A 21,838-nucleotide genomic window follows, 5' to 3' on the forward strand; every position below is an offset into this window, starting at 1 on the left:
GGATATAGTAACAGTAAAGTACACACAGTTATTATTTTTAAAATATATGTTTTGCAACGTCTAAGACAAGATAAGAATTTGGGCCAAGTGCCATCTATCTATTTCAGATTTTTATTTACTGGATCTGTTGTAGCCAATCTTGAAAAAAAGGTCCTGATTTGTAGCTATAGTCCTTAAGTGTTTAAAGATATAACTGCTTAGTTTATTAATTGTATTATCTTTTCAATTACCCTAAGTGGTGCTCAGATCTTTTCTAGGATTTTTCTCCAGTACATAAAATGCACAGAATTGGCATGTTTTTTTCAAATCACCATGCACTTCCAACCGCATGAACAATTACTGAATTCAAAACCATCATAAAAAAACAACAATCATTGTTTTCACTATGATAAAATGAACCTATATTGCTTAAGTTTATTGTGCATGCAAGTTTTTATACATTGAAAATGCTATCTGAGTACAGTAATAGCGTTGGTGCACACTTTCATACTTAATGTGTAAAGCACAACTCTGTATCGTAGGAAACTATTAACTTTAGTTTACGTCTCAGCATTGGCAGATACTTTATAAATGACTCAGATGGAGATCAGCCTAAAAGCTTCATCAGGGTATTCTTAATCCTTTCTAAAATTGTGAGATGCTTTGGCAAACTCATGTACACATACACACACTCTTTCCCTTCTAGCATTAAGCACTACTGCATGACTGAAGGAAAGAGGACATATCAGCTTCTCTTGCTTTCTTTCTCTAGTGAATAAGGGAGATGATGACCAAGTTGTATTTGGCAAATGCTCACATTCCTAATGGTTCTTGTAAATGTTTTGTGACTCACATCACTGAGTCCCACCCTTCAAAAGAGACCTCTCCCCTTCTGACATCATGGTCCCCAGTGAGCCATGAAAGTCCAAAAGGCTTACTCCATGTCCTGGAACTGAACATGCAGAAAGGATCGCACACTTACATTCCTTCAGTGATTTTCATTTAGTGTCAGAATTAATTTACAAGTCCTTTAAAGATGTACTTGCATACAGAGTCAGGGTATGTGCTCTAGTTGTTGAAAGCATAGCTATTGTCTTCCATAATCCAGTCCTCTGAGTCCTACATTTTTCCCTCCCTCTCTCTCATCAGACCATCTCAGAAATACTGTATATTTGTCATACTACTCATGCAGCTTCACTGTATATATAGATTCAGTCTTTGTAACAGCTAATGTTCTCATCATTATTTCAGTTCAGAAGTCCTTCATTGATAAAATGTTTTATTACTGTTGTTGTTTAAAAGTACAGTAAAGATTTTAGCCATAAATAGCAACTTTTACAAGTCCCTACCCATGATTTTTATAGCCATCTTAATAGTTTTGTGGCTTTAACAAAGCAATAACATTGACCATGTGTCATGTGCTGTAGACCAAAATGAAAGTATTTGACTGTTGTTGTTGCCTAAACTTTACTATCTTTGCCACAAACACAAACTTTTGATAACTATAACTGAGTCATTTAAGCTACTTAAACTAAACCACATTTTATTTGCTAGAACTGCAGCATTTCTTTAAGCAAGCTAACACACTTATTCAAATACTAACACTAAGCACGGCAGATCAAAAAGTGCATTTCGAGGTCATTCTGAAATACAGCCGTGGCCAAAAGTTTTGAGAATCACACAAATATTCATTTTCATAAAGTCTACTGCCTCATTTTTTATGATGGCAATTTGCATGTACTCCAGAATGTTATGAAGAGTTATCAGATGAATTGCAATTAATTGCAAAGTCCCTCTTTGCCATGAAAATGAACTTAATCCCCCCAAAAACATTTCCAATGCATTTCAGTCCTGCCACAGAAGGACCAGCTGACATCATGTCAGTGATTCTCTCGTTAACACAGGTGAGAGTGCTGATGAGGACAAGGTGGAGATCACTTTGTCATGCTGATTGAGTTAGAATAACAGACTGGAAGCTTTAAAAGAGGGTGGTGCTTGAAATCATTGTTTTTCCTCTGTTAACCATGGTTACCTGCATGGAAACATGTGCAGCCATCATTGCTTTGTACAAAAAGGGCTTTACAGGCAAGGATATTGCTGATACTAAGATTGCACCTAAACCAACCATTTATCGGATCATCAAGAACTTCAAGGAGAGATGTTCAACTGTTGTGAAGAAGGCTTCAGGGCGCCCAAGAAAGTCCAGCAAACGCCAGGACGGTCTCCTAAAGTTGATTCAGCTGCGGGATCGGGGCACCACCAGTGCAGAGCTTGCTCAGGAATGGCAGCAGGTAGGTGTGAATGCATCTGCATGCACAGTGAGGCAAAGACTTTTGGAGGATGGCCTGGTGTCAAGAAGGGCAGCAAAGAAGCCACTTCTCTCCAGGAAAAACATCAGGGACAGATTGATATTCTGCAAAAAGTACAGGGATTGGACTGCTGAGGATTGGGGTAAAGTCATTTTCTCTGGTGAATCCCCTTTCCAATTGTTTGGGGCTTCTGGAAAAAAGCTTGTCCGGAGAAGAAAAGGTGAGCACTACCATCAGCCCTGTGTCATGCCAACAGTAAAAGCATCCTGAGACCATCCATGTGTGGGGTTGCTTTTCAGTCAAGGGACTGGGCTCACTCACAATTTTGCCTAAGAACACAGCCATGAATAAAGAATGGCACCAAAACATCCTCCGAGAACAACTTCTCCCAACCATCCAAGAACAGTTTGGTGACGAACAATGCCTTTTCCAGCATGATGGAGCGCCTTGTAATGAGGCAAAAGTGAAAACTACGTGGCTCGGGGAACAAAACATCGAAATTTTGGGTCCATGGCCAAGAAACTCCCCAGACCTTAATCCCATTGAGAACTTGTGGTCAATCCTCAAGAGGTGGGTGGACAAACAAAAACCCACAAATTCTGACAACCTCCAAGCATTGATTATGCAAGAATGGGCTACCATCAGTCAGGATGTGGCCCAGAAGTTAATCGACAGCCTGCCAGAGCGAATTGCAGAGGTCTTGAAAAAGAAGGGTCAACATTGCAAATATTGACTCTTTGCATAAACTTACTGTAATTGTCAATAAAAGCCTTTGACCCTTATGAAATGCTTGTAATTATACTTCAGTATATTATAGTAACATCTGACAAAAAGATCTAAAAACACTGAAGCGGCAAACTTTATAAAAACCAATACTAGTGTAATTCTCAAAACTTTGGCCATGGCTGTACACTGACAACTTACTCTTTTGTCCAACAAGTATTGAATGAAGGAGTGTAGCTCAACAGTGATTAAAGTGAGATAATGCTGGGGAAAATGATCGAAGAAATGGGAAGTTTTGTGCATGCAAGCACATTGTAAGTGATGCTGTGTATTTTAAATTTTGTGTTGAACTGACATCATATATTGGGACTCTTGCCTTGACGTTACAATATCACTTTGAATTATAGGGCTGGACCTGAATATCCGAATATTCGGTCCCGACGGTGGTATCCGGATATTAATTTTAAGATCTGAATATTCGCATATTCGTCATTAATAGGGCCCGAATATCCGGAGCCCAGAAACTGCTATTCAGGCCATCCCTAGTGAATTGTAGCATTATACACAGGGCTTGATGTATCCCTTTTTCATTTTCAGCATTTATGAATAACCGTAACCATTCCTCTCTCTAGGGAACCTCACTGTGTTAGCGGATTCATTATTGGATTGCTCCCTGGATATAAATTTTTTGCAGAATCAAACATTCCCCTTTGAGTTGATCTACAGCTCTAAATCTGATGAGGACTGTGGCATCTTTGACCCTGTTACAGGGAGCAGTGAGCTAACCGAGTGCAACTCATTAAATGGAGCTGTCTGCCGGTTTAAGAAAGGTATTGATGATAATTACAATATCAGTTCACTTTTATGTTGATGTAATGTGATGATTCTGTGAGCATGAAAGTACAACATTAACTGAACATTGTCATGCTATCCAGTGCAAATGTTCTTTAATTTTTACTAGTTTTGTTGACACTATGGTAACATAGTAAAATGAATATTGTTTAGGTTGTAATGTTTGGCCTTTCTGTAATAGATTGTATTATATGATGTTTTATATTTGTCTTTGTCTCTACAGAAGGGCTGGATGTTTTCAATTTACCAAAGACACCATTTTTCAGTAGATTGAACAAGGATCCTTTGACAAAGCCTGTGAGTCTGATGTTTTGTCTGACTGCAGCAAGTCCTCACTTTAACTGTATAGTACGATAAATAACCAAGTAATGAGCTCAACACCTGAGATTAGCAGCATGCTTACAAGGTAAAAAGACAAAAGAATTTGATAATATTGTGAAATTTGAATTAGGCAGGAAATGTTTGATGACAAATATTGGATTGCCTTTCCAACAAATCAGATATGCATGGCTAATCCCAAACATGCAGTTATTCATACGACATAAAGGTAAAATACTGTCCCCACAAACTTGTTGCTACAATTTTAGTCATTTGAGTCATTTCTTTTTATTTTTACACTAGATGTTTGTCAGGACTTACTTAGAGAACTAATAGTGCTTGGTGAATGGAAGTGATTGTGACCTGAGGTCTGGGTAAGGAACTGGTGGATCAACTACACTGCACTGCAGTCAATTTTCCACAAGTAAATAAGGCTCCAAATCTTGATATATACTTTACCTCAGGTGATGGAGGAGCTGAGTGTCAACAACTCCTGGGACAGAGATCTGACCTTGCTGCAGAAGCTGACCGAAGCTGTTCTACATACAGTGGAGACCGGCAGCCCTCATCTCCTGACTTCCAGTGATGTCCTCTATCTCTCTCACATGATTGACATAATTGCACTAGCTAGCACTCACTCTTCAGGAGTTAATGCAGCAGAGGTCATGGTGTCCATTGCTACCAACTACGTAAACATGGCAGATTTGATGCTGGAGCCACACATGGCTTCACAGTGGATGGGTCTGACGGAGAATGGGGTAAGATGGTGACCTGTCTCTGTGTTTCTCTCTTGTAAGATCCTTTCCTAAAATTCTCTCAAGATTTAATTAATTTGAACTGTTTTTTTTTTTTTTTTTTTTTTTTTTTTTAGAAGATTGTTTTGTTTAAATCTCAAATTACTTAAATAACTGGTTAAGTGTACAATAGCATGTATTTGGTAAACGCTTTATTGGATGAATTAAACAAACTCTCCTCCTCAAGCACAGCCATGCTTTTACCTTCATTAATCTCTGTCTAAATTTCAGTTGTTCTGTGTCTGCTTTCTTTGCAGGTCAGCGTTGGGCCATTCACTATTGTCAAGAGCATTGATAATCTCATTGAAGCTCTTGCAGACATGCTGTCTGCCGAGGGAAGAGGCTTTACGCTTTCCACAAAGAACATAGGTAATAAAGACATTAAAATGCACATCACATTTTCTTGTGTGTATATTTTGACTTTTCTGCTTTTTAAAAACAATGTATCAGATTTCTTTATCTGCTTGTTTATACAGTGCTCACATCTTCAAAGTTATGACATATGATACACTGGTCAGTCACAACATTAGAACCAGTGACTGGTGAGGCAGATAACAATACAATGGTACAATGGCTCCTGCCATAGGGTGTAATATTTTAGGGAACAAGTGAACACTCAGTTCAGGTGATGTGTTTGTAGCAAAGATGAGAGCAACTTAATGAGGGCAAAATTGTGATGGCTAGACAACAGGCACAGAACAACTCCAAAAAGCAGATCTTTTGGGGTATTTCCGATATACAGTGGTAGGAATCTACCAAAGTGTTCCAAAGAAGGATGGCCAGTTAACTAGTGCCTGAGCCTCAGTGATGCGTGTGTGTATAACGAAGACTGACCTGTGTGGTCCAGTCTCACAGAGAAGCTACTGCAGCGGGACTGCTGAAAACTTTAATCTTGGCAATGATAGAAAGGTGCCAAAACACACATGGCATATCGGCTTGCTTGACTGTGTAGCTACAGACCTGCCAGAGTGCCCGTGCGAACGCCTGTTCACCACCGCACATGTGAGCATGTGGGCGTTAGAACTGGATCAGGAAGCAGTGGAGGAAGGTGGCCTGGTCTGATGAATCATGATTTCTTTCACATCATGAAGATGGCCAGCACATGTGTGTCATTTACCTGGGGAAGACATGCAAGCCCGATAGACAGTGGGAGGATGGCAAGCTGGCAATGTGATGCATACCACTTACCTCAACATTGTTGCAGACCCAAGTGGCAACCTCCATTGCTGAACAATGAAGCCAATGCTGAAGTACTAAACAACAACAACAACAAAAAAAAACTGTTTGGCTCTATAACAAATTTCCCTGTGACAACTGTGTGTGTGAGGGGAGGGGGGTATTTTTATATAAGTGACCCATTTAAATTGTATCAAGGCTTTAAACTATGCATTAATTGGGGTTCTGGCTACTTTGAGTGACAGGTGTGTGTTGTCGGAGGACAGAGATGTTTGCGTAGCTTAGCTCATCTCAACTCAGCTCGACTCAAGCTCCACCTCTTTGATCATATTTGGATTAGCTGGAAGTCAGGACATATTCAGCGGTCTTGTGGTAAGAAATGCCTTGACCAGTCAGAACTGTTTTGGCAGTATGAAAGGGCTTGACAGGTTGTTTCAGTGTTGTGGCTGTTCAGTATCTGTTCAATAATATACAATTTGTGATCCAAAATCTAGTTGCTTTTGACTTTGCAACACAGATACCAAAAAATATTATTGCATTTCTACTTATGGTTGCTGTTATAGTTGTTGTCTTTTCTTTGTCTCTGCTGTCTTTGTTGTCAGATGTGTACATGAAGTGGCAGAAGCTGTCTCAGGAGAGCTGCAATCAAGTCTTCAAGCCATCTGCGGTTGGCTCTCACAAGCCCAGCAGCACTAGTCTTGATGAGTTGCTTATCCCTGAAACTGAGCTCCAGAGGATTCACACGCTAGGTAGGAATCACACGCGCACACACACACACACACACCTGAAAATGCACTCTTCACAGAGACTAACCTTAAGCAGAAGTGCCACACACTTCAGTATTCAGATGTACAAACACTGTATGGAATAATATTACATGCATTTGACATGATTTAATAGATGGATGATATTCACAAGTCCCAATACAAACTCATGTTTGCTGTAAGCCGTGTATCTACATTTTAATGTTTCTTTAAATGTGAAACACCATGCTCCTGAATAAATTCACGGCATTAATTTTTTTGCTTATTAAGTTTATTATTACTATTCCATACGCTGGTATACTATATAACGTTGAACAGGCGGGTGAATAACCTATTGAAGTGTAGGGTATTAATGCGTAAAGTGGTGTCTGAAATGTGAGTGCTGAAACTGACGTATTGCTCGCCAAAGTATTTTTTGTCACTAAACGATAAATATGAGACTGCTCTGCTTTTTCCCTGTCTCCATTAGGATATGAGGAAGTGATGTTTATTCATACCCACTACAGCCATCTCAGTGAGATTGTGTCTGAAGCCAAGGAGCCTACATTGAACCACCAAGCAAACTCAAAACAGTTAGTCTTTTCTTAAATTTTTTACTTGAAAATTCTGTCTTTTCTCAAATATAGCCAGGTCACAGAAACAACCTGTCTGAAGTGTGTTTTATTCACACTTTAGCTTTTCTTGATTTTTTTCTTAAATTTATATGAAGTTTATATGTTTTATATTATCTCAGCAGTTTAGAATATCAGTTGTAACGTGTCTGATCAGAATGAAACACAACTGTTGACTTCAATATGGAACAGATTCAGACAATGGATTCAAGTGGTTCAGATTGAATTTCTCTTGTATTCATGATCTTTGTAAGACAGATGTAAGCAGTAACCATTATCTGCTTTTCCAGAATTACTTCAGGACACTTAGCTTCTGCTGTCATATCAGCCTCCATCCGTGATTCCTCCAAGGCGCACACCATCCCTGTGGCCGTCCAGTACACCCTGTCCTCATCACAAGTGGTACTATCCGTTTTTCAGGGGGTCCCACACAGATTGATTATTCAGCCTATGATATAAATTATATATATTTGGACTTCATGACTAATCAGACAAGGCTGAACCAAGCCAGATACTCTTGACAGTTAAGTGAAAACCATACTTTGAAGATTGTTTATTTGGGTCTGTTAACAACATGTTAAGATAAATACTTTATAGAACACTGTTCTGCTTTTTGAACAAACTCAAAACATTTAACGCTATTATTAAACTGAAATTCATTCTCATTGCAGATATTTTATAAAAATGCAACCATTATTTTCAAATAGCAGTTCTTTTTAGTCTAAGGCAATAGAGAAGTATCAGTCAAAACATTCTGATCACTCAAAGATAAAGTGAATAACACAGACTCACTAATAACAGTGTGTTTAGGATATATTGGTTGGCATGTGAATGATTGGTTCATGTCACTGTTGTGTTGGATGAGGGTGAAACTGTTGCTCAGCGACTTCGACAGGAGCCAGAAATTACCAGAGCCAGAAATTACAAGGCTTTTTCCAGTTAGTGGAACTGACAATGGTCTGAGGACAAACATAAACCAGTAACAGATATCAGGCTGTTGGAGGATGTGTTGGCCTGTAGTGAATCCAAATTGTTACTTACTGGACAGAATCTGCTGCTAAAGTCTTGGTGCCAAACACCACGGGACATCATCAGTCCATGTCTTGGTGAGTTGTCTTGTTGGCATGCCAAGGACCAATGGCATACTAGGCAGGGGGTTTATCATAATGTTTTGGCTTATAACTGCAAACAGAGAAAGAAAACAAATGCAAACGTGTTTCTGTTTCTAGGTGGAGTATTCACAGAGAGTTACCCCTGTTTGTGCTTTTTGGAATTTCAGCCTGATGTAAGTTTGACCAACATCACAGTCACATAAACAGCATTGATAAATTAATGATATATTGCAGATGACATTGAGGAAGTTAGGTAAATCATGATAAGATATTCTTAGAATAGTGTGATATGAATTTCTAAAACATATGGCACTCGTATAAATGATGTGCCATTCAATAATGAGCTGTCTTAAACAGATATTGGCATTCTCAGTCACCTGAGCAAGAGTTGTTCTTCTGTTTTTCCATACATATCGCACTAATGCATGAATATCTACATCATGAGATGTGCACTGTCAGCCTCAGTTTCTCACCCTGTTAACTGATGCCTTTATTGCAGATCTGAATGCAGGTTTCACTTTAGTCATAGCTCATAATAAAAATCTAACCAGTTTTGCAGTCTGTGTGACTGAAACTCCTGTCATTTGTGCCCCAACAATTAACCCTTTTTCCAAGTCAGTTTGATCATTTCCTTTAGCTGTGTTGATACAGCTTGGCCTCTTTGGCATTGTAATGTGGATACAGTAGTACATCTGTGTTATTTCTCAGCCAAGGAGCGTGGCGGAATTATATAACAATCAGTGTTGGTTTGTGAATTACTCAAAAACTGATTAACTGATTTGGATGACATTTTCAGGGAAGGTCAGAAATGACACAAGGACCAAGTGATTAGATTTTGGCAGTGATGCTGCTTGTAGTCTGGAGCTACAGACTAGTTAAAGATTTCTGTATCATTGCGAGATGGTGTCACTGTAACTATGACAACAAGTGAACACTACGTCAGCTGACTGCTGACGATCACATGATTGCAATCCTACTACAAATCGACCGTTGCGGACTTATCAGGACTTATCCATTGGAAATGATACAAAGAACAATTGTTTAAATTGTGGGGGTGTTTTTGAGTCCCATCAATTCCCGCCACCTCCGGTATATTTAGGTGACGCCGTTCGGTATCCATACAGAATGTACATATGCATAACACACACCTGTGCTCTGTGCAAGGTCATTTTATCTACGGAATATTAAATGGCCACATTCTATGTAGCCATGATTTCTGATTAATCAATGACTAATAAACAAATGCTGCATTTCTACAAACAAATGCTGCATTTCTACAAACAAATGCTGCATTTCTGACAATGCCATATGGGGGAATGAACAACCATGGCGGAGTACTGCGCTCTCTGAGTGCTTTTCTTGTTCTATGTTTATCTCTACTCATTTATTGACGTATTTAAATGTCTACTAATGCCTAAATGTGTGCTCCATATGGAATGAATCAGTGATGTGCGTTTGTGCTTTTATATGGTGTTGTAAAGGCATAGTCATACCAGTAGCTGGTCCACTGATGGCTGTACGGTGACCTTTGTCGGCTCTGATGTGACTTCCTGTCTTTGTAACCACACCACCAACTTTGCAGTGCTGATGAATTACATGGAGTTGAAGGTAATTCAGAATGTTTTGTGATGTTGTTGTGCAGTGAGTTATAGTACACACTCTGAATTTATTGTTGCTTGAGAGGAATTGCAGACTGTGTTGTAAAGATATGAGTGATGTGGTACATTTTCCAGGCTTTATATTGTGAAATTAATCATATATGGTATGTGTGTTTTTTTTTCTTGCAACAACAAATAGAAAGTAATACACCGATTTGCATCACATCTAAATCCAGGTTGTGATTTTTATTCTACAATAGTGGGTAGCATTTGCAGTGCACTGTAACAACCAGCAGGTGTCACTCCCAGTGTGCCTATAATATAGAACTGTCCTTTTTGTCTACCAACATAGATAATGGTTGATAAAGCAGTAAAGTTATCAGAAAATGTTTTTAGAGCTTTACGCAACACAGCTTCAGTTCAGGAGTCTTTGACAGAGCATCAGATGGATCAAACCTGTGATTTTTCATTTGGTTGGGATGGCTACTTGTTAACCCTCGGCCGTTCCTACAACATTCACCTCTCTTTTTCTCTTTCTCCCTCCCACTCTCACCTTTCCTTTTTGTCTCAGTGGAGTCCTGAGGAAGAGCTTATTTTGACCAAGCTGACATTCATTGGCTGTGGTGCATCTCTGTGTGCACTGGTTGTGACCTTGATGCTTTTCACAGTTCTGGAGTGAGTAGCTGATTTCGTTGTACTGCTTACACATAATGCAAACACAGCTGCTTGTTTTCTGTTTGTTTCTGCCAGTAAACACAGATCAGCCTTACCATCTTTATAAAGGCTGCATATTATTACTAAAGTAATTTTGTGCGCTTAATATCAAGTGCCGACACCAGAGTACAGAAGTATTTGCATATTTTTACGGAAGACAGTGTGTTGTGAACTATACTACAAACCACATCATTAATGAGTGCGTCTGCCATTTGCACTGCACAGTGCCTCATGTTTGTAATGCAAGAAGTTAACAAGGTTGTGGATTTATGGCTTGTGGAAAGTTGTTCCACTCCACCTGAAAGTCCTGGCAAGGTTGCCAAACATTTTGGGGGACGAGATAACGCTCTTGGACACATTCATTTAGAGCTGTTTCTTAGATGACAAATAGTGGCGGCTACGGCCCTAAGTTACATGCGAGCATCCAGCATGCCCACAGCCCTTCCTCTTATTTTTCTTTTAATCTGTGGCTTTTGAATAAAACTGCATTTTAAGTTATCTTTTGTAATTACTGGTCCAAGGTCTGTCTCAGTACTAGTCAACTATCTTAGTATTGTCTTTTAAAGCCACACCTGACTGAGGTGTGAAATACATCAGTGGTCCACATTTTGTCACTAGTTGAAAAGCTTAACATTTTTAGTGTACAATTCACTCCATAAATCCTCTTATAATAGTAGAATATAATTTGGGTTATTTCTAAAATTCTGATTATTACTGTTGCTCTGTGTTTTCAACAGATTTCATTACTGTGTGATAAAGGAAGTTCATATGGTATTTGTTTATATTAGAAATAATTTTATTATAAAACTAATAATATATAGGCATACAAGTGTATTTTTTTTCAATGTCTGTAAACTGACATAAAGCATGACCACTAATTTGGACAATGTCATGGTATTAAAAAAGTCAGCATTCCACTGTGTGAAACACAGATATCTGCTTGCATTACTGTTGCTGGTCCTCTCTTCCTATGGCATCCATGACTATTGACTTGTACTAATCCAATAATTACTGTTGTCTACATGTGAGTCCACTCAGAAGCTTTATGGCAGCATTCTGCAACCAATAATTAACATTACGGTCACTCAGGGATCACAATCAGCTGGAGAGGAGCTGCTTGACAATTTATGGCCCTCCTAAAAACAGAGCGCAGTCATGCATTTCACACACTGGTGTATGATGTACATTTGTTTACTTAAATTCACATACAACCTCAGACAAATCAGGCACCCAAAGCAGAAGACACTTGCATTCATATCCTGCAATTATGGTGGTCTCAGTCAGTGAGACCGATATAAAATTAGCCTAATAGCCTGAACCCATCAAGAAGTAATGAGAGGCTCTTCAGTTAATTTTCCTCTCAACTGGTTTCAGCTTCCTCTTTTATTTATGTCATGTAAACAGTCTGAAATAGGTACATTCAACTTATCGATGCCATTTAACGACAGTATGAGTGTCTGTGGCATAAGGACAAGCAGAAGCAGTGCTTCGACTGGTATTCTGTTGGTACGACAGCTGACCTGTGCAAGGGAAGAAGTGCAAACAAGCAGGAGCTTCAATCAGATGAGCAAGCAGAATGCACATTGTTGGCATTGTTTGTCTTAGAAGTTGCACAGGATATATATTTTAGAACAGTGCCTGTTTGTGATGTATGGTTATTCTACTGCTAATCTGATTGTTTTGTTAAGAAGAGCGGGTCAAATCCTTTTAGCAGATGCATAGCAACACAATACTGCATAAAATGAGTAAAGCACTTCCCCACCAGCAGACGCATTTAAGTTAGCATCAACAAAATAAAATTTAATATGGTTAACTCTGGTAAAGTATCTGTTGTCCTGTTGCTTTATGCTAATTGTTAAGCTTCCCCTTGATTTACTTCCTGCACACATCTGAATGCAGCAGGACAGATACGTTGGTCAATTTCTAGCTTCTGATTTGAGATATACTGCACTAGAGAGCAGTCACATAATCACTAGCATTCACTGTGTTTATTTTCATTAAATCACATGCAAGCCACACTACTACAAAATAACTACTTCACTCTGCAATGTCGCACATACCAAACCGGCCCACTTGAAGACACCCACACAGTACATGCTCTCTAGACCTACTAATTTTGCGCAATTAAAATTTAAGAGCCACATTAGTAATAAAACATGCTGGGAAAGCAGAAAAAAAAGCTGGAACACTGCTTCAAATTTCAAACTGACATTGGAAACATAATGGAATACATAAAAGCCATACACAAAGTTCGAATGATGCTGCACAGCAAAATACGATTTTTTTCGAATCAGTAGAATCCATTAACTGGCCCCAAGCTATTCAGAGTCAGTTCATTTTTATATTCTTGGATACTACTAATTTTTCGTCACTCAACTCTAGAAATATATTTGGTCTTCCAATCTGTCTGTCCGTCCACCACTTGTAGAGAATCAATATCTTGAAAACACAGCTGAGACTTGGACTTGAGACAGACCTTAAACTACAGTGGCTTCTGATTGGACTGTTCCTCAGTAAGACTCGAGATGGGCTCAGTTGAGGAGACTTAAAAACCCAGAACTATTTAAAAACTGCTCTGCTGAATGTAGCTTTGTTTTTTGGTCCTCTGCCTAACTGTCATGAACAATTAGTGAAATAACCAGCATACATGCCACATCTCCATAACCTAATGCGCAATTTAAGCTGCAGCTGCTGGCACTGGAATAGAATGAAGCAAAGTCTAAATTTGGATGAGAGATTAGCCTGTTATTTTAAAAGTAATTAGTCTATAAACAAGTTATAAATAAGTAGCTTTGTAGTGCCCTGCTTAATTTTTTAGCATATTGTCTGTTGTCCTGTAACTGTGTAAATATTTCTGAAGCGCAAATTGTTTCATGTGGTAGTTTCAGCTTTTAATTATTAAAAGAGGCCTATATCTGATATAAGATTATTATTAACCTTCTAAAAGTTTTAATACCTTATGAGACATATATAATGACTACTAAAAACAGTTTAGATCTCCAGAATCATACTTGTCATCCCTGCGTAATGCATCTTGTTAACCAGACCGCAACCACAACACTTAGTTTCATAATCCACAGCATGCCATCTGACTACTAAAACTGAAGTTGAACCTTGCTTTTTAAATTGAATACATCAAAATAGATCTGTGTCTGATTTCTGTTTTAGGGCTTTAGATATCATATTATATTTTGTTTTAGGTTACTATTTTTCATGTATTGTTCAGAGTGGTTTTCTTCTTTTCACTGTCGGTTCAAAATGATTCGCTACACTTTAAAGTCGACGATCGTCACGTCGAACAATATCTAATTTGTGGTGTCATCCCTCTCTGTGTCAATAGTATCCCCAAATCTGATAGGACGTCCATCCATAAGAACCTGTTCATTGCTCTTATCTGCGCTCAGGTGATTCTGCTCTGCAGCGGCTCGGCCATTCACAACAAGGTACAGGCAGACAATGAACACTGTTTTCATTTAATAATACAAATTCTTTAATTTTGTCATAATAATAATAATAATAATAAATTTTATTTATAAAGCGCTTTTCCAAAAGCTCAAAGACGCTGTACATAAAATACAATAAGATAGAACAAAACAGATAAAATCAGTAGATAGTAAACAAGTTCAAGATAAAATACAGAATCACTTAAGGAAAGCAGATCTAAAAAGGTGAGTCTTTAAAAGGGATTTAAATGTGGTGAGGTTGGTGCAGTCACGGAGGGCATGGGGGAGTGAGTTCCAGAGTGTGGGGGCGGCGATGGCGAAGGCTCTGTCCCCCCAATGTCGCCGGCTGGTCCTGTGCGGGATGGAAAGGAGGTTTGTGTGGGAGGAACGGAGATTCCTGGGGGGGGTGTAGGGGAGGAGCAAATCGGTAAGGTAAGAGGGGGCTAGATTATGGATGGACTTGAAGGTGAGGAGAAGCAGTTTGTACTGGATGCGGTGTGAAATGGGGAGCCAATGGAGGTTCCGCAGGACGGGTGTGATATGGTCGTGAGAACAGGTTCGGGTGAGGAGTCGGGCAGCAGAGTTTTGAATGAGTTGAAGTTTATTGAGAACTTTGGAGGTGGAGCCGAAGAGAACGCTATTGCAGTAGTCAAGGCGGGAAGTGACGAAGGCATGAATGAGGGTTTCAGCGGCTGAGAAGGAGAGGAAGGGGCGGAGACGGGCGACGTTGCGGAGATGGAAATAGGCAGTTTTGGTGATCTGATTAATGTGGGGTTCAAAAGTGAGGTTGCTGTCAAATATCACACCGAGGTTGCGGATGTGAGCAGAAGGAGATAGGGTGGTGTTATCAATGGTAATGGGGGGGTGGGGAAATGGTGTGAGTGATTTAGGTCCGATAAGGATGAGATCAGTCTTGTCACAGTTTAGCAGGAGAAAATTTTTCCTCATCCAGGATTTAATGTCGGCCAGGCAGCTGGAGAGAGAGGGGAGGGTGGTGGTGGCGGTGGTGTTGGTGGAGATGTAGAGTTGGATATCGTCGGCGTAGCAATGGAAGTGTAGGTTGTGGCGGCGGATGATGTTGCCGAGGGGGAGGAGGTACAGGATAAAGAGGAGGGGGCCAAGTACTGATCCTTGAGGGACACCATGGGACAGGGGGGCGGTGGGTGATGTGCAGTTGTTGACCTTGATGAATTGTTGTCGATTAGTGAGATATGATGTGAACCAGGTGAGGGCGGTGCCGGTGATGTTAATGGAGGATTGAAGGCGGGACAGGAGGATGGAGTGATTGATTGTGTCAAATGCTGCAGAGAGGTCGAGAAGAATGAGGATGGTGACTTGTCCAGAGTCTGAGGAGAGGAGGAGATCATTGGTGACCTTGAGGAGAGCAGTTTCAGTGCTGTGATGAGAGCGGAATCCGGATTGAAAGGTTTCATACAGGTTGTTGGAGGTGAGGTGAGTTTTCAACTGGGCAGCGACGACACGTTCTAATGTTTTGGATATGAAGGGGAGATTGGAGATGGGCCGGAAGTTGTGAGGGGAGGTTGGATCCAAACCAGGTTTTTTGAGGATGGGGGAGACAGAGGCGAGCTTGAGGGGTGAGGGGACACAGCCAGTACTGAGGGAAGTGTTGATGATGTTAGAGATGAGGGGGGCGATAACAGGGAGGCAGTTTTTGAGGAGGGCAGTGGGGATGGGGTCCAGGCAGGATGTGGAGTTTTTAGTTCCAGTGATGAATTTGGGCAGGTCCAGGGGGGAAACGGGCGAGAAGTGGGCCAGGGGGGGAAAGTTCAGAGGGTTTGGTGGAGGAGAGGGGGGATCAAGTGAAGTGGGAGAGGTGACAAGGCTGCTGTGGATGGAGATGATTTTGTTATGAAAAAAAGAGAGGAATAGGTTGCATTTGTCAGTGGTGAACGAGTTTGAGACTGTGTCCGGGGGGGCAAGGAGTTTATTGACAGTTGAGAAGAGGGATTTGGGGTTGTTGGAGCTGGTATTGATCAGGTCAGAGTAGAAAGTGGACCGTGCAGATTTCAGGGCGTCTTTGTATTGTTGGAGGAAGTCGGAGTAGGCTTGGCGGTGAACTGTCAGGTTTGTTTTCTTGACAAGACGTTCTAGCTGTCGTTTATGGGCTTTCATGAGGTGGAGTTCAGGGGTGTACCATGGAGCAGAGTGGGAGAAAGTAACTAATTTGGATTTGAGGGGAGCAAGCTGATCAAGACAGGAAGAGAGAGTATGATTGTAGTGGTTGATGAGGTCAGTGGGGTTATTGATTGACGGGGGAGGGGAGACGGACAATGCAGTGGTCAGTGAGGCGGAGAATACAGAGGGGGAGAGTGATCTGGTGTTTCTAAAAAAGATTGTCCGTTTTTCCTTGGGCAGGGGGGTGGGGAGGCTGATGTCCATAGTTATTGCTAGGTGGTCAGAGATGGAGAGATGACAGCTGGAGATATTTAGGACTGTAAGACCAGAGGAGCAAACCAGATCGAGGATGTGTCCATGGTTGTGGGTGGGGAAATTGACATGCTGGGTGAGGTTGAGTGATTGTAGGAGATCTAGGAAGTCAGAGGCAGATTTACTGTGAAGGTTGTCCATGTGAAAGTTGAAGTCACCAAGGATGAGGACTGACGGAGATGTAGCTAATAGCTGGGTGGCAAAGTGGGAAAAGTCATGTCATGCCAAGATAGATAGACTGGGGATTAAGGTGAATCATGAAATCTCATGAGAATTTCTCAGTTGTGTCTGTTGTCATTTGCTGATCATTGATGTGTGCTTTGTGAAGAACAGATTGTCAATTTGAAGTTGCAGATGGCATCATCTCAATTGTAGAAGGCTGAATATGATCATAGATCAATTTTGTATTTTTATCTTTTGAATTCTGCTGTAAAAATTCAATACCAATCAAGATTTTAAAAAATTGGCTTAAAATTGTCCAATATCCCTATATAATGGCATATACAAGCTCGAGTTAATATGATTAGTAAATTTCAAAGGCCGCCTAAATGTAAAAACTCTCTTAATGCTTTTAATAGCTGCAAATCCCAGCAAAACAAATGCTTTTGGCATTGAATGTGACACAAGTGACCACTACTGCTGTGTCCAGCAGGCAGAACACATATTTCAGTCTCTTAGTGGTCACTCAATGGCCTGTAGTTTGTTTGACCCTGGGTCATGTCAAATTTAGCTTCACCCCTGGGGGTAGGTGGATGCTTGGTGGAAATTTGTCAAATAGTTTCATATGTATAAAGAAGCTGCCTTACCATTACGAAGGTAGTTTTTTCAGTTCTTTACAAGATTTTTCTAAATACATAGTTTGGACCAATCCAGAAGTTTTAACAATGAATTAGTTAGGAGGTCTTCAGTAATTTGTATTTGTGTTGTAGATACACTATACATTTCCAACATAATTATTAGTTTATGCATTAGGCATGCAAGTTTTGGTGATGGGTATTTCATTGACATAGACTACATTTACTAAAAGTTAGTGTATCATGTAGTCATTCTCATTTGTGTGTCTGTGTAATTTTAAAAATGCTACAGTGGTTTAGCTTTTTCTAATGTTTGCTGTAATGTCATGTTACTTAGGAATTTCACATTGAAGTGTAAAATGTAACCTGTGCCTGTTTGCATGCCTGTGTGGGTGTGTTTGAAGGTGGCATGTACACTTGTAGCAGCGCTGCTCCATCTCTTCTTCATGGCAGCGTTTAGCTGGATGCTGGTAGAGGGTCTTCTGCTCTGGAGCAAGGTGGTCGCAGTCAACCTAAACGAAGACCAGCATATGAAGTACTACTATCTCATCGGCTGGGGTACAGTGGCTTGACAAAGCCAAATCATTCTTTTCACACATGTACAGTGGCTGTGCAGGCTTTGTTTAGATGAATATTGATACTAAAATTTAAAGGACGTGTTCAAATCAGTTTCAGTCAGATTACATTTTTAATGACATTTTATTGTGGATTTACATAACTATGATTATGTAAAAATACTTTACTCAAAGAGTACTTGATTTTTTTGTTTATGTGTGTTACTATTTGCACCACAATGGTCTCCTACTGACCACCTCATTTCTTCTTCCTTCTTTTTGCTCCCTTGCTTTGTTTTCCTGATTGTGTATTTCTTACTGGTTTCATTCTGTTCCTTTACCTCCTCTGCTTTTATCTTTTTCCCCTCATCCAACCAGGTCTGCCGGTGCTGATAGTCACCATCACACTAGCATCGGCTTCAGGCAAATACTCAGCTGACGGCTACTGTTGGCTCAGTGTCCAGAATGGCATTATCTGGGGCTTCGCTGGGCCTGTCATCTTCATCATTATGGTCAGCAAATTAAATGTAGTCTGTTCAAAGTGAAATTGTAAAAACTAAATATTGGGAACTTTCAGCCATTGTGTAAATGTTGTTCCGGCCTGTTGAGCTCCACTTTAGGTTTGACTGTGAAAGCTAATATTAAAGCTTGCAAGAGCAGGAAATGGAATGTTTCCTGTTAATGTTGGCAAACATTTTTTGCACAGCAGCTGCTTAGTACACATGTCTGTGTTTTATTAATTTTACGTTGCTTTCCTCTGTTTAAAATCTTCTACCACTGATGTATGAGCCTGAGCTTCTTTCCTTGCTTTTTCTTAGTTGTGCGTTCGGATTTTTATTGTCTTAATTCCTTCATCTTCATAGAGCTCTTTCCAGCTCATCTCGCTGCCATTTTGCCTTTACCGCCTCTCATTTATGTACTCTCTTGTTTTGATTTTCCAGGTGAACATTTTGATACTGACCAGAGTGGTGGTCATCACCATCTCCACAGCCAAGCGAAGGTCCATCATGTTGGCCATGGGAACCAGTCCTGTGGAGCAAGCCTATGACCAAATCAGGTACCAACCACAAGGAGGCACCATTTGTCCTCCTTTTAAAATTTATTCACCTGCGCCACAGGCCTTGGAATAGATGAGCAGCAGTCACTGGGCGATATTATATTGGATTTATCATTTTTAAACAGCAATCTGTGTTCATCAAACAAGATGTGATGTGATGTTCATATTAAGTGCTTTTCACTTCAACCACTTGTGATGTTTTAGACACCATGTTTTAATATCATTCACTCATAACAAATTTACATCTTCAGCTTAAATCTTACTGGCATGCCATTTTCATTTAGTTCCAATCTACTAACAATGTATTGTATTAGAGATGAAGCATATTCATCATACTGTCAGTAATACAAGCAGTAATCGCAGTAGATAATACTATTATTATTATTATCAGGTTTCAGGATCTTTATTATCAGTGTTAAATAACATTTCAGCAGCTGCCGTCCGGAATTCTGAATTAACAACGCTCTTGCTGTCCTTCATTACTGATCATATTGATCAAATTCTAATTCAATAATCTCTGGAATATGTGGATGGAAGAATTTCTCTTGAGATGGTGGGAAGGAGGACTACATACAATTTTATTTATGACATTATTTATGACATTTTTGTATTATATTCTGTAATTAAAAGTATATATGACAAATGTAATGTCTAATTTCTGTAACTCCGTGTACTCCCTATAAATCCATGCAGTACACGTGTTTACTTATTTTATTTGTTCTCTGTGTATCTGTTAAGTAATTGACAATAATGCTGATATAAAGTATAGAGTGTACTTGCAAAACGCTGATCAAAATATTCTTTATCAAACAGACTTGAGTAGAGCCTCTGTCAGGTTCCTTATGATTTAGTATATTTTATTAATTTTACAATAGTGTACTATTGCTAAATGTGCCTTTTTACATTGCTTTATTTGCAATTCTTGATGTCCATGCACTATTTTAAGTCCTGCTATTGTTGTCTTTGCTGTTGTCCTTTGCCTCCTTTTTGGTACTGTCTCATCAAAGTGAAATTCTTCTGCATGTGATGTAGTAGGTTTCCCCCAGCAAGCCTCTATATGAGCCTATCAGCAAAAATTATGTCAGTGGATATGTTTTTTTCACTAACTCAGCCCACTGGAGCTCACAGTAGGTGCTCTGTGAAGGTTTTCAAAGCAAGCCTTGAACCATTTGGCACCCCTGGGTGGCAGCCGTCTCGGAAACTCAAACACATTCCTCCGCTGAATAAACTAGGGCTCGTTGCACGCCATGTCACACACACACACACACGAACACACAGACAGCTGTTGCGGTTTGGCGGTCACCTGAGCGGGAAGCTAATTCAACTCTAAACAGAATTAGGGCGGATTTAAGGTGGGAAGTTGTCACCCCATGAGCCTTCCTAGCCGCATAGCGTTGTATACGGAACAACCACACTGCCAGAGCTGCTCAGCTTTGTCCAAAAAGAACTGAAAATTTGAGAAAACCCGAAATTGACCTTGAGATGATCACTGAGGAAAAATAAGTTCTATGGAATACCTAAATTCATTTTTTTCCTTCTGTGCTCCGAGTTCAGCTCAGTCATTCAGTCAAGTGCTTCAGAGTCCGAAACTGTGTCTGTCTGTTTGCCAATATTCATGTGTATATTTTTTGTGTAATTTTTTTTGTTTGTGTGTGTATGAACACAGGGCAGCAGTGAAAGCAGTGCTGGTGTTGCTGCCCATTCTTGGATTGACATGGCTGTGTGGCGTTTTGGTACCTTTCTCCATTGTCATGGCCTACATCTTCATCTTCCTCAACTCCCTACAGGTATACACACTTAAACACACACCACAGTTGTTGCCATCGCTGAGAGAAATTCTTAAAGCTTAAGCAATTTGCACACTTTAACAAGACAAAATAATTATGTGTTCCAATACTGATGAGGTTTTATGCTCAGGTTTTATGAAAAACTTTGATTTCAAATTAATGTAAACATTAAAAAAACAACCATAATGGTAGGCAGCGCATTTATACGTGAGCGAGCCATGTGAAAGAGTGCTTTCTTAATCACAAGTTTTTTTTTTATTTGAGCCCGAGAGATGCAGCAATCCATTAAAAAAAAAAAAAAAATATATATATATATATATATATATATATATATATATATATATATATGTTACCAGTGAAAAGTTTGGGCACACCTTCTCATTTTCAGTGCTTTTTATTTATTTGTATTATTTTCTGCATTGTAGATTTACACTTAAGATTAACATTTTTTTTTGTTTTTAACATAATTCCATATATATTCTCTTATAGTTTTGATGTCCTCAGTATTAATCTACAATTGAGAAAATAATTAAATAAAAAAACATTGAATGAGAAGGTGTGTCCAAACTGGTCTCTCTCTCTCTCTCTCTCTCGCTCTCTCTCGCTCTCTCTCGCTCTCTCGCTCTCTCTCTCTCTCTCTCTCTCTCTCTCTCTCTCTCTCTCTCTCTCTCTCTCTCTCTCTCTCTCTCTCTCTCTCTCTCTCTCTCTCTCTCTCTCTCTCTCTCTCTCTCTCTCTATTAAAGCATATGGATGATTTCACAAACTAAGGTCTGAATGTACAGACCTTGTCCTTCTTTAATAGGAC

The 21,838-nt window shown here is 39.8% G+C and overlaps 1 protein-coding gene across 3 annotated transcripts in view; it reads left to right on the forward strand.

Annotated features, from left to right (window-relative positions):
- LOC111582318 (adhesion G-protein coupled receptor D2) overlaps positions 1 to 21,838 on the forward strand; it is a 103,497-nt gene that overhangs the window by 3,982 nt on the left and 77,677 nt on the right. For 2 of the 3 annotated variants that reach the window (XM_055015881.1, XM_055015890.1), the window contains exons 6-20: positions 3,644 to 3,841; positions 4,087 to 4,160; positions 4,646 to 4,939; positions 5,233 to 5,344; positions 6,754 to 6,900; positions 7,385 to 7,487; positions 7,817 to 7,928; positions 8,756 to 8,811; positions 10,120 to 10,246; positions 10,808 to 10,911; positions 14,291 to 14,393; positions 18,040 to 18,193; positions 18,568 to 18,701; positions 19,131 to 19,246; positions 20,913 to 21,033. In XM_055015881.1, the coding sequence (XP_054871856.1) occupies positions 3,644 to 3,841; positions 4,087 to 4,160; positions 4,646 to 4,939; positions 5,233 to 5,344; positions 6,754 to 6,900; positions 7,385 to 7,487; positions 7,817 to 7,928; positions 8,756 to 8,811; positions 10,120 to 10,246; positions 10,808 to 10,911; positions 14,291 to 14,393; positions 18,040 to 18,193; positions 18,568 to 18,701; positions 19,131 to 19,246; positions 20,913 to 21,033 (1,955 nt within the window). The remainder of the gene's footprint in view (positions 1 to 3,643; positions 3,842 to 4,086; positions 4,161 to 4,645; positions 4,940 to 5,232; positions 5,345 to 6,753; positions 6,901 to 7,384; positions 7,488 to 7,816; positions 7,929 to 8,755; positions 8,812 to 10,119; positions 10,247 to 10,807; positions 10,912 to 14,290; positions 14,394 to 18,039; positions 18,194 to 18,567; positions 18,702 to 19,130; positions 19,247 to 20,912; positions 21,034 to 21,838) is intronic. The other variant, XM_055015894.1, reaches the window with a different exon arrangement.

Source organism: Amphiprion ocellaris, chromosome 2 (assembly GCF_022539595.1).
Source record: "Amphiprion ocellaris isolate individual 3 ecotype Okinawa chromosome 2, ASM2253959v1, whole genome shotgun sequence".
NCBI classification, from domain to species: Eukaryota; Metazoa; Chordata; class Actinopteri; family Pomacentridae; genus Amphiprion; species Amphiprion ocellaris.